The following is a 12,019-nucleotide window of genomic DNA, read 5'->3' as shown; positions in this document are numbered from 1 at the left end:
GTGTATATATAACTTATGGGTTTTTAGAATTTTTTATTTAAAGGGATAATAGGTTGGAGTAAAACTTCTCATTACTTTTTATTACCCAGGTCACCCCACTAGTAAACTTTATGTGTAAAAAATAAGCTCAATTACTAAAATTTATTACAGGAGTAAAAGTTATACTGACATAACAAACACAAGTAAACTTAAAATTTAATTACCCTTGTACCAAACGCACCATAAAAGTTATATTAACCCACATGTATGCTGATGCCAATGAATCTTCTGATAATGTAAGCATGATGTAATTACAAACATGTATGGGTGACCCAAACGCGGTTGCAACAAACAAATGGACTTAATTATTTGGTAGGACCTTTTAGTGCTCTTATGTTATTTTAAGTGGACGTTCACATTTGTTTTTTCTTAAAAATAATTAACAAATACTAAAGCGAAAATGACATGTAGCCCATGGGAACCCAACATGTTTATTCCATTAATTTAATCAATGGAATAGTTTTATTTTCACTCTTTCATCCCAGAATTCATTGTCCAAAATTTGTTGTTTTAATATATATTTTATTATTTTTTAATACATTGTAGAATTCGTTGTTTTTTAAGATTTACCCGATAAAACTCATCGACAATGGATATTGTTGGAAAGAGTTTTATGTGTTGATTCTTGAATATGTAATTTTTTTTTAAAAAAATCTAACAAATATTTTGAGAGTTAAAACGTTTTAAAATTTTGTTTAAAAGATTTGAACTCTCATGGGTTACCTAACACTACGGATACTAAAGGGGAAAAAGACCTAATCAAAAGGGGAATTAAAAAAATAAAATTAAAAGATTAGAATAGAAACAATTGTGCCTAATTTCTACCAAGAAGACCCAAATAGCACAACCCAATCCAACCCAAGAATATTTTATTTGTCAATCCTCACCTACTACCATGAACAAATCTTTGTGGTGCACATCTCCTTCAATTCACCCCCTTATTGTGGGTCTTGGTGACCGAAGGTTCCATGAACAAAAAGGACTCATATATATCTTATCTCTCATTTGCTAATTAATTAATTAATTAAATTAAATTAACACTAATTAAACTATATATTTTCCAATGCATGCAAACAAACATTGTTCATTCAATTCGTAATGCAATATTTCTTTTAATTAAAAAAAGGAGAGGATATTAAGACAATTCAAAAAGGAAATATGACAATCTATAAGAGAGGGGATTTTCTCACCAAACAAAAAAAGTCGACATCATTTTTTTTTCTTCAACATAGGTTGACAAATATTTTAGGTTTACCGTCAAACAAACCAAGTGCATAGCTAGCTAGTAGATTATTTGCGTTGAAACTCATTTCTTCGAGAAGGAATTCACATTGTGTGCGTATATACATATACATATACATATATATACACACACACACACACACATATCCAAAAAATTTGATTTCTGAAAAAGACTAATCGGTCAGCTGCCGGCATCAGTAAATCAGATTAATTTAATGGAATACTTACTTGGTAAACTGCTACTCATGATTCCCAGCCAGAAGTAGTCAACCACCTTAATTTGTGGCCAGAATTAACCAAGCAGCTTCTTAATTTATAAGTATATATATAGATGCATGTCATGTATCGACATTGTACTGTTAATTTGTTTCTATATATGTGTATGCATGCGTCTGGAATCTGGATATGTATATAAATATATGCAAAAATTTGAGGAGAAACTTTTCGTCTAGCACTACGTACCCTTTGGACTGAAAAAGTTATAGGGTCGTGAAATAATAGACAACAATGAGAATGATATTATTATATATGAAGTGGGGATTAGCGGGAATACACAAAACCATAAAAGTTTATGGTGCACTTATAAGAGAAAAGGATCGCAAGATGAGTTGGAATTTATTCTAAAAAAATACAATTTTCCCCCCTTTTTTTGATAAATAAAAAATATATTAAAAGGAACCATGTAAATGATACAAGAGGTATAGCCCAAACATTGAGTTAACCTCCCAAGAAATAATTTTTGCCTCTCACTATCTTCCGTGCAAAAATTATAACAAATTTATATTGTTGTTGGAGATGTTTTTAAACCAAGAACGACACCAAACAAATTTCCTCTTTGGACAACTAACATGAGCCTAAACACATGTCATCAAATCCGTGCACAAAAAAATTTCACACTTGACGACAGGTTAAGTTGGGGCAAAGCCCAGCCTAGCATGTGGCCATAAGGATATTGCTCTGAATGGAAATCAAACTCATGACTTCTCGAATCCATACAATTTAACCCCATATAGATTCATCAACTTGACTATCACTCATGTGGTTATTGGTTATTGTTGTTGGAGATACAATGTTGTCTTAAATGCATAAAAAATCTCACTGCTGCTTATATTTCTAGAGCTTTTAATTATCAGCCACAAATATAGAAAAAATAGATACTAGAAAAAATAGATACTAGAAAAAACATTTTCTGAGTTCGACTCCCACTGGGAGCAATACCCTTATGACTACGCCCTAGACTTTGGCCAAACTTACCTCGTCTTCAGGTGGGTAACTTCTGTGTACGTGAGCCTGATGACTCGAAGAGTTTATGTTTATATCGGATGTTCAAACTTTAAAGGATAAACTTGTATATTGTCATTCTCGGTTAATTTATTTTTTTTTTGTATTGGCCTTTTTTTCCTTGTGCCTGAGGCTCCAAGCTGGGTGAACCCTTAATACTAAACCCTAAAAAATAAGACTGCGCGGGAAGGTAGATATCTACCAAAAGGAAAAAATGGAGCCCACATAAATGCAAATTGGATAAAAAAAAAAAAGAAAAAGAGAGACTATGTTGACTACAATGTAGAAGACCAATTTGCATGAAGCAAATAGGAAGGGGAAGGGAGTGAGAGCCATCACAGTAGAACATTGTTCATCAATCTTTTTTTTTTTTTTTATTTAATTTATTGTTTATGGGATTGAAAATTGAAAATTGAAAATTGAAAATTGAAAATTCAAACTTCACCCACCACCATCACCAGCTAGGCACATTCCCCCTTTCTCATTAGCAACTATGCATCTATATATATATATATATATATATATATATATATATATATATATATATATATATATATATATATAGATATATACACCCTCAACACTACAGTTTGTATTCTCAATTTCTTTTCTTCTCTCTCTAGAAAGGAAAAAAGAAAGAGAAAGATAGAGAGAGACCTTTTCAACACTCCTTGAAAATCAAGTATCATATATTGACACAACCCAAAAAAAGTCCAAATCTCCACCAACCACCCAATCCTCTGCTTCTCTCTCTCTCTGTTCTGACTCTGTAAACAGAGTACTCTGCCTCATTTTCAAATCCTTGTGATTCAAGAAACACATAGTAAGTACCTTCAAACCTGTTTGAACCAATATAAATCTTATATATGTATGTTGATTAATTAAACTTCATTATTCTTTCGTGTGTTGCATTGATTTTTGTCCGCAACCAGAGAGCGGAGCAAGAGAATGGAAGGGTTAGAGAAAGCAAGAACAGCTAGTCGGCGAGCGAGAGAGAGCATGACTAGGAGCTTAAGCACGTCCAATTGGGGCATGGAAGATGTATTTTCAGGTGGAAGAGGGTCATTGAGGAATAGTATCATCAATGAAGATGAAGAGTCTCTAAAATGGGCTGCAATTGAGAAACTACCAACCTACAATCGTTTGCGAACAAGTATTCTCAAATCGTATCGCGAAAATGAAATTCAAGGTGACAAAGTTGTACATAAAGAAGTGGATGTGACAAAGCTTGACATGAGCGAACGACAAAAGATCATGGATAAGCTCTTCAAGGTCGCCGAGGAAGACAACGAGAAGTACTTGAAGAAGTTCAGGAACAGAATTGATAAGTAAGTCCTCTGTTTTTTTTTTCAGCATTTACTCTGTTTTTGAAACTAATTTGTTCTCTTTAACACACAAATACACCCAAAAACACCTTTTTTGTGTATTCTTTTCCATTATTTTTCCCCTTATTATGCCCCAATTTATGACCTTCATGATTTACTCAACTAGCCAAACTGTTTTTATATATATATATATATATTTTTTTTCAATTTTTTTGTGCTTGATGATGTATGTCAACCTTTAAAAATATGGCTTTGCTTCAGTTTTTTTAATTATTTGATTAAGCTCCAACTTCCAAGAAAAGTATAGAGAAACTAACTCCTAGTTTTCTTTGTGTTTGGCAGAATCAATGAACTAAAAGAATGTGAAAGAAGACTTTTAAGAGTGTTTACTATAATATGATGGTTGTTGAGCATGTTCAACTATTCTCTTCTAAACCTTCTTTCTTATTCTAATATTACCTACTTGCCGGCACCAATTTAGGTTTTGAATATTGTCTTCTTCTTCTTCTTTTTTTAATCTTTCAATGATTTTTAAATAATTCACATAGTTTTTAGCGGTCCAATTGTTTTTGGTTGGATTTATTGAGCTTCTTTTGTACTGTTCTTGCACACTATGTCTATGCTGTTTGATGTCTACTTCTGCATACATTTTTCTTGTTCAAAAACAGGACAATTAGGCCATTTATGCTATATCTATATCTATATATATATAGGGAATTAAATTAGGAGGCTTTCCATTGTCCTGGGAGAGCAATTTGTGATTAAAAAAGATGGAATTCAGACAACATGAATGCTCAGATCATGCTTTGTCTTAAATAGAAACCATCTAGTGAGAATATTCAGGTAAACAGTAGTGCATAATGGGTTGGTTTCCTGGTCTTGGTCTGATATGTTTGCAATTAATTGCAGGGTTGGTATCAATCTTCCATCAGTGGAAGTCAGGTTTGAGCATTTCACTGTGGAAGCCAATTGCCATGTTGGTTCCAGAGCTCTCCCTACTCTTCCAAACACCGCCTTAAATGTTGCAGAATCAGCTCTGGGCATGCTTGGGATTGGATTTGCTAAAAGGACAAAACTCACAATCCTCAAAGATGCCTCTGGAATTATTAAACCATCAAGGTACATTTGCCATGTCAAAACACTATTTATCTAAAAAATAATAATCAGAAAAAGTTGTCATCAATAATTATATGCTAAACAGTTTATAATTTATGAACCACTTGGGGATTGCGGGATAGCCTACTTGGTTATCTTTCCGGACTTAAGGCTTAAAGAATCTCGTTCCGATTAACAAAGAAACAAAAGTTTACAGTTTATGATTGATTTAAGATGAATAAAAAAACAATCTTTTTTTTGGGTTTTGGTTTTTATTTCTGAATTTGGCTATTACAGGATGACACTTCTATTAGGTCCACCATCGTCAGGGAAAACAACCCTTTTGTTGGCATTGGCTGGAAGGTTGGACCCAAGCCTAAAGGTTAGTAAAACAACTCTGCTTTAAATAAAGCAGCTGTTATATAATACATATGAGTTGACATGGTCTTGCAAATCCTGAAGTTATCAACATTAATAGTGAATTTCTTTGCATGTGATAGGTTACTGGGGAGATAACTTATAATGGGTATAAGCTCAATGAATTTGTACCACAAAAGACATCAGCTTACATTAGTCAAAATGATGTTCATGTTGGAGAAATGACAGTAAAAGAAACCCTTGATTTCTCTGCAAGGTGTCAAGGGGTTGGAACCAGATATGGTAAAAATCAAGCTTTTTTTACAACTCTGATGGTAGTTGAATTAGAAGTAACGATTTGTTTTGTTGCATTGTAGAGCTCCTGAGTGAGCTTGCAAGAAGGGAGAAGGACTGTGGAATATTCCCAGAGGCAGAAGTAGATCTCTTTATGAAGGTAAATATGATATGATTTGCTGTGCGGTTCTGTGATGCACGTGAGGTGTTTGATTTTATTCCCAAATGAAGTTTGTCTTCTAATTGGCTAAAGTTTATACTTCTCTCAGGCAACAGCAATGAAAGGAGTAGAAAGCAGCCTCATTACCGACTACACTCTTAAAGTAAGTTAACAAAGTACAACACGCAATCTTCAAGCCTTGTAAAGGGTTTTCACTGACCAAGTTCTATCATTTGAATACTTTAACTACCACCCCACTTTTGACTTTTTTTTTTGCCAAATGGACCAACTAAATCAGACCAAAGAGCCTACCCATTTTCAAATATATCTCCTCACCTACTCTGCTCAATGTTTTTCCAACAATGCTGCTGGAGAATGGGACAACTACCCTCAATTGGATTAAACAATCTTGGATGGAGAACTGATTTTCATTCTAGTTTTACCATAGTAGAACAAAATTGACCATCTACTGCATGTGCAGCCTATATTGTAAACTATTTTTAACAGTCATATTCTTTTGTGACAGATATTGGGTCTTGATATATGCAAAGACACCATTGTGGGAGATGAGATGATGCGAGGGATATCGGGTGGACAGAAAAAGCGAGTGACTACAGGTTAATTAGACATTATTTACCAGTGACTTCTTCAATGTGAGAAAGAAAAATGTTTTTTGTTCTTCTTTTGTTTTTCCATTTTAAGAGCTTTCCTTTCACAAGACATCAACCTAGCACTTTGCCTATCATTGTTTATCATCTTGCGTAGAGAACTTCGTGGTCAAACATCAGAAAATCCATAACAAGTGACTTGTCAACAAACTAAGATGATATACTGATTGCACACTCATGATTCTTTTTACTAAATTATAAAGTCTGAGCTGAGCTCCCACCCCAACCCCATAAAATATTTTCTCATCAGGAATGAATAAGACTTTTTTTTTTTCAAGTGGATTGAGCACTAATTGGGTTATATTTAATTGGTTTATTGTTTCATAACTTGATTGCTACAGGAGAGATGATTGTTGGACCTACAAAGACTCTATTCATGGATGAAATATCCACTGGTCTTGATAGCTCCACAACATTTCAAATTGTGAAATGCCTGCAGCAGATTGTACACCTCACTGAGGCTACTGTTTTTATATCACTACTCCAGCCTGCTCCTGAGACGTTCAATCTTTTTGATGATGTCGTTCTCTTATCGGAGGGACAGATCGTCTACCAGGGCCCACGAGAGCACATTGTGGAGTTCTTTGAGAGATGTGGATTCAAATGTCCTGAAAGAAAGGGAGTTGCGGATTTCTTGCAAGAGGTAAAGATCATGATGATATGGTAGACTGTGATTATGCTATAGAATCTCATAAATCAAAACAAGTGTCTTAAGTAAAGGTCTCATTCTGAACCCATTTAAGGAATTGGTCTTAACTTTTAAATGATAATTCTGTGGGCTGGGCTGAGCATATTGAAGCCCAATCTATCAGTTTTGGTTTCTGGCTTACCAAATCTACTTGTCATTGCTACAGGTTACCTCAAGAAAGGACCAAGAGCAATACTGGGCAGATAAGAGAAAACCATACAAATACATAACAGTCCGTGAATTTGCGAGCAGGTTCAAACGTTTCCATGCAGGAATGAGGCTAGAGAATGAGCTATCGGTGCCTTTTGATAAGGCCCAAGGCCATAAAGCTGCTCTAGTGTTCACAAAGTACTCTGTCCCAAGAATGGAACTACTAAAAGCTTGTTGGGATAAAGAATGGCTATTGATGAAGAGAAATTCATTCTTCTATGTTTTCAAGACAGTACAAATTATTATTGGGGCTATCATCGCGTCCACGGTATTCATAAGGTCCAGAATGCACACTAGGAATGAGCAAGATGGTGCAATGTATATTGGTGCACTTCTATTCTCTATGATAGTAAACATGTTCAATGGTTTTGCTGAGTTACAACTTATACTCAAGAGGCTCCCTGTATTTTACAAGCAACGAGACCTTCTCTTCCATCCACCATGGACTTTCTCTCTCCCAACTTTCCTCCTCGGGCTACCCATATCCATGTTTGAGTCTTTCATTTGGGTGATCGTGACATATTACACCATTGGATTTGCTCCTGAAGCAAGCAGGTAGTCTTTTTGTTTACTTCTGAGGTTCTTTTCTAAGACTAAAATCTCGAGATTGTTAGGCATACTTATTGGTTATTGTACTTAATAATAATATAGAGCTCTTCCTTGGTTCAGGTAATAATTAAAAGCATCAACTTATCAACATTTTGTGATGTCTATTTGCAGGTTTTTTAAGCATCTACTAGTGATATTCCTGCTCCAACAAATGGCTGGTGGGATCTTTAGGCTTATTGCTGGACTCTGCAGGTCCGTGATCATCGCCAACACTGGTGGTGCTCTTACTCTTCTTCTAATCTTCCTGCTCGGAGGTTTCATCCTTTCTCGAGGTTAGCCTGAAACCTAATCTGTGAACCTTGTTGTGAAAGTAGTTAAATCAAACCAGTATAAAGAACATGTAATATGGAGAAGGCATACCTCAAATTGCTTATGCCTACATTATAGAGAAGCTTGTATAGTCTTCTAATAGAGCTTGTTAATAGTTCATTGTCTTAACAAAAGAATTGTTTAAATTTTGACAGACAAAATTCCAGGGTGGTTGAGGTGGGCTAACTGGACCTCACCTATGTCTTATGGCTATTATTCCCTCACGGTGAATGAAATGTTTGCTCCGAGGTGGATGAACAAGTCGGTAAGTAATTCAAAATATACTTCGATACAAACTCGTACATATCCCATTTCAATCAGAAAGTGGAAAGTTGCGTTGCATGAAAAATGCAAGTGACAAGTGGCTTTTGATTGTATTATAGGCCTCAGACAATGGGAACAGCTTAGGTGTGGCAGTTCTCAGAAACTTTGATATTTTCCCTGAAAGAAAATGGTATTGGATTGGTGCAGCTGCTCTTCTGGGTTTTGTAGTCCTCTTCAATCTCCTATTTACATTGTCACTCACATATCTAAACCGTATGTTCTACCATTCCTTTTAGGTGTCATTTTTATTTTCTTCCATTTGGCCTCTTTAGATTACTGATTCCTACCATTCTCTTGTTTTATGCAATAGCCGTTGGAAAGCCACAAGCTACGATCTCTGAAGAAGAAGCGGCTGCGATGGAAGCTGACCAAGAAGAGTCTGAGGAAGAACCCAGAATAAGAAGAATCAAGTCTAATGGAGAGTCACTTCCTCGATCGTTATCGTCCTCTGATGGAAACAACACGAGTAAGAAACATAACAACCTCGAAAAGCCAATCTTGGCTAAAATGAACTATATAATTGGCATCAATATAGCAATAATGAGTAGCTTACATGGAATTTCATGTTTCAGGAGAAATGGCACTGAAGCGAATGAGCAGTCGATCCAATCCTAATGAACTGAGTAGAAATGCAGATTCATCCCTTGAGTTGGCAAATGGTGTAGCTCCCAAGAGAGGAATGATTCTTCCGTTCACTGCTCTTGCAATGTCCTTTGATAGTGTGAACTACCACGTAGACATGCCCCCCGTACGAATCTCTTGCTCCTCTTCTCTCATTTTACTAAATGCTAAATGGAGTTATCTGTGTGGCCAAATCAAGATGACTTTCCATATTTGTAATTAACATTATCATGAAGCAAGACCTTATAGGAAACACAGCTTAACTTCTTTGGTAACTAACTCTAATGACACATACAGGAAATGAAAGCCCAAGGTGTTACTGAAGAAAAGCTTCAACTACTTCGAGAAGTAACAGGTGCATTTAGGCCTGGAGTCCTGACAGCCTTAATGGGAGTCAGTGGAGCTGGAAAAACTACACTGATGGATGTCTTAGCAGGAAGAAAGACTGGTGGTTATATCGAAGGTGATGTTCGAATTTCCGGATACCCCAAGAAACAGGAGACGTTTGCAAGAATTTCGGGATACTGTGAACAAAATGATATTCACTCACCTCAAGTGACTGTTCAAGAATCCTTGATACACTCAGCTTTCCTTCGGCTCTCTAAAGAAGTTAGCAAAGAGGAAAAGATGGTAAGAATCTTTTTTTGTTTGGTCTCATAAAACAGTTAAATGTAAAATAAAATTCAACTTCCTAAAAGCAATGTTTTTGTGTGTTTTGTCGTGTCAAGACTTTCGTGGAGCAAGTTATGGAACTGGTAGAACTAGACAATCTCAAAAATTCTCTAGTGGGGCTGCCAGGAATTACAGGGTTGTCAACAGAGCAGAGAAAAAGATTGACAATAGCAGTAGAACTTGTTGCAAACCCCTCCATCATTTTCATGGATGAACCAACATCAGGGCTTGATGCAAGGGCAGCTGCCATTGTCATGAGAACTGTGAGGAACACTGTGGACACTGGAAGAACAGTCGTTTGCACGATTCATCAGCCAAGCATTGATATTTTTGAAGCCTTTGATGAGCTGCTGTTGATGAAGAGAGGCGGTCAGATTATATACCTGGGACCACTGGGCCGAAATTCAAACAAGATCGTTGAGTACTTTGAGGTATCCCATCTTATTAAATATTATAATCTATCAGTGTTGGTAACAGCTATGCATTAACTATGTAATCAATCATTTATTCATTCATTGTAGGCTATTCCTGGAGTCCCAAAAATTCCGGAGAAGTATAACCCAGCAACATGGATGTTGGAAGTGAGCTCACTAGCAGCTGAACTCCAGCTTGAACTTGACTTTGCTGAGCACTACAAATCTACAGCCGTGTATCAGTAAGTCAAACAATCATATATTTATTTTGGGAATTCAAGTATGTCAGGAGCTAACCTCATTCATATGAATGATCAGGCGAAACAAGGCTTTAGTAGAGGAGTTAAAGACGCCCCCACCTGGAGTGAAGGACCTCTATTTTTCCACTCAGTATTCTCAGTCCTCATGGGGGCAGTTCAAGTCTTGCCTCTGGAAGCAGTGGTGGACTTACTGGAGAAGCCCGGATTATAACCTTGTTAGATTCTTCTTCACCTTGGTTTGCGCCCTAATGGTTGGCGCAATATTTTGGAAGGTTGGCACCAGAAGGTTTGTGTCTATTTCCTGTTTTAGAAAGCTCACTTTTTCTATTGACAAAATGACTACATGTTCTTCACCAACAGATCTACACTTCTAATATTTATTACATTTTGTGTTCCAGGGAGAGCACAGCTGATCTTTCTACGATCATTGGAGCGATGTATGCTGCAGTTTTATTTGTTGGAATCAACAATTGCTCAACAGTACAACCAGTAGTAGCCATTGAAAGAACCGTGTTCTATCGAGAAAGAGCTGCTGGAATGTACTCCGCATTACCTTACGCCCTAGCACAGGTAAGTTGGCATACTTTTGTTCGACAAGTAACTGACATTTCTTATATAGAGCTCTCTAATAATCCAAATACTTACAGGTGCTCTGTGAAATACCATATGTGCTGGTTCAAACCACATACTATACACTTATTGTGTATGCCATGGTGGCCTTTAAATGGACAGCGGCAAAATTCTTCTGGTTCTTCTTTATTTCCTTCTTCTCCTTCCTTTACTTCACATACTACGGAATGATGACTGTTTCCCTCACACCAAACCACCAAGTAGCAGCCATCTTTGCAGCAGCATTCTATTCTCTCTTCAATCTGTTCTCCGGCTTCTTCATCCCGAGACCGGTACACATTTATAACTTTCGTAACATTTCTCTTCTGAAATACTCAATTAATCATGCATGCATTGCGACTCAAATTCATTACTCCTTGTCTTGTTGCAGAACATTCCAAAGTGGTGGGTATGGTACTACTGGATCTGCCCAGTTGCATGGACAGTTTATGGACTAATTATATCGCAATACGGCGATGTGGAGGAGACCATTAAAGCACCAGGAATGGAGCGTGACCCTACTGTCAAATGGTACATAGAAAACCATTTTGGTTATGATCCAAACTTCATGGGACCAGTTGCTGTGGTGTTGGTTGGCTTTGCACTCTTCTTTGCATTTATGTTCGCCTACTGCATAAAGAAGCTAAACTTCCAAACAAGATAGAAAAGATGTTCAGTTTTAGTTTATGCAAGCTACTTAAAGTGTTAGTACAGAAGCCATGGAAATTGTATAAGTCCAGTTTCTTTCTTTTATTAGATAAAGAAATTGTTTTGTTTTTCACTTGATGATGCACATATATATGTAATATATATATAGGGGATGATGATGATAAAGATTTTCAA

General features: G+C 36.3%; 1 protein-coding gene across 1 annotated transcript; it reads left to right on the top strand.

Moving 5' to 3' along the window:
* The first annotated feature begins 3,162 nt into the window (after positions 1-3,162).
* On the top strand, positions 3,163-12,019 carry LOC120007490 (ABC transporter G family member 29). The gene is made up of 22 exons (XM_038857746.1): positions 3,163-3,385; positions 3,495-3,890; positions 4,797-5,006; positions 5,280-5,364; positions 5,483-5,642; positions 5,717-5,793; positions 5,903-5,956; positions 6,320-6,410; positions 6,803-7,104; positions 7,316-7,914; positions 8,080-8,240; positions 8,433-8,542; positions 8,661-8,814; positions 8,912-9,067; positions 9,174-9,349; positions 9,520-9,852; positions 9,951-10,325; positions 10,416-10,549; positions 10,626-10,853; positions 10,966-11,137; positions 11,215-11,469; positions 11,568-12,019. The coding sequence occupies exons 2-22, from the start codon at positions 3,511-3,513 to the stop codon at positions 11,838-11,840; spliced, it is 4,485 nt and encodes a 1,494-aa protein (XP_038713674.1). The 5' UTR covers positions 3,163-3,385; positions 3,495-3,510; the 3' UTR covers positions 11,841-12,019.

This window comes from Tripterygium wilfordii, chromosome 10 (genome assembly GCF_013401445.1).
Source record: "Tripterygium wilfordii isolate XIE 37 chromosome 10, ASM1340144v1, whole genome shotgun sequence".
NCBI classification, from domain to species: Eukaryota; Viridiplantae; Streptophyta; class Magnoliopsida; order Celastrales; family Celastraceae; genus Tripterygium; species Tripterygium wilfordii.
The sequence above is the reverse complement of the archived record's forward strand: the minus strand, read 5'-3'. Positions and strand labels throughout refer to the sequence as shown.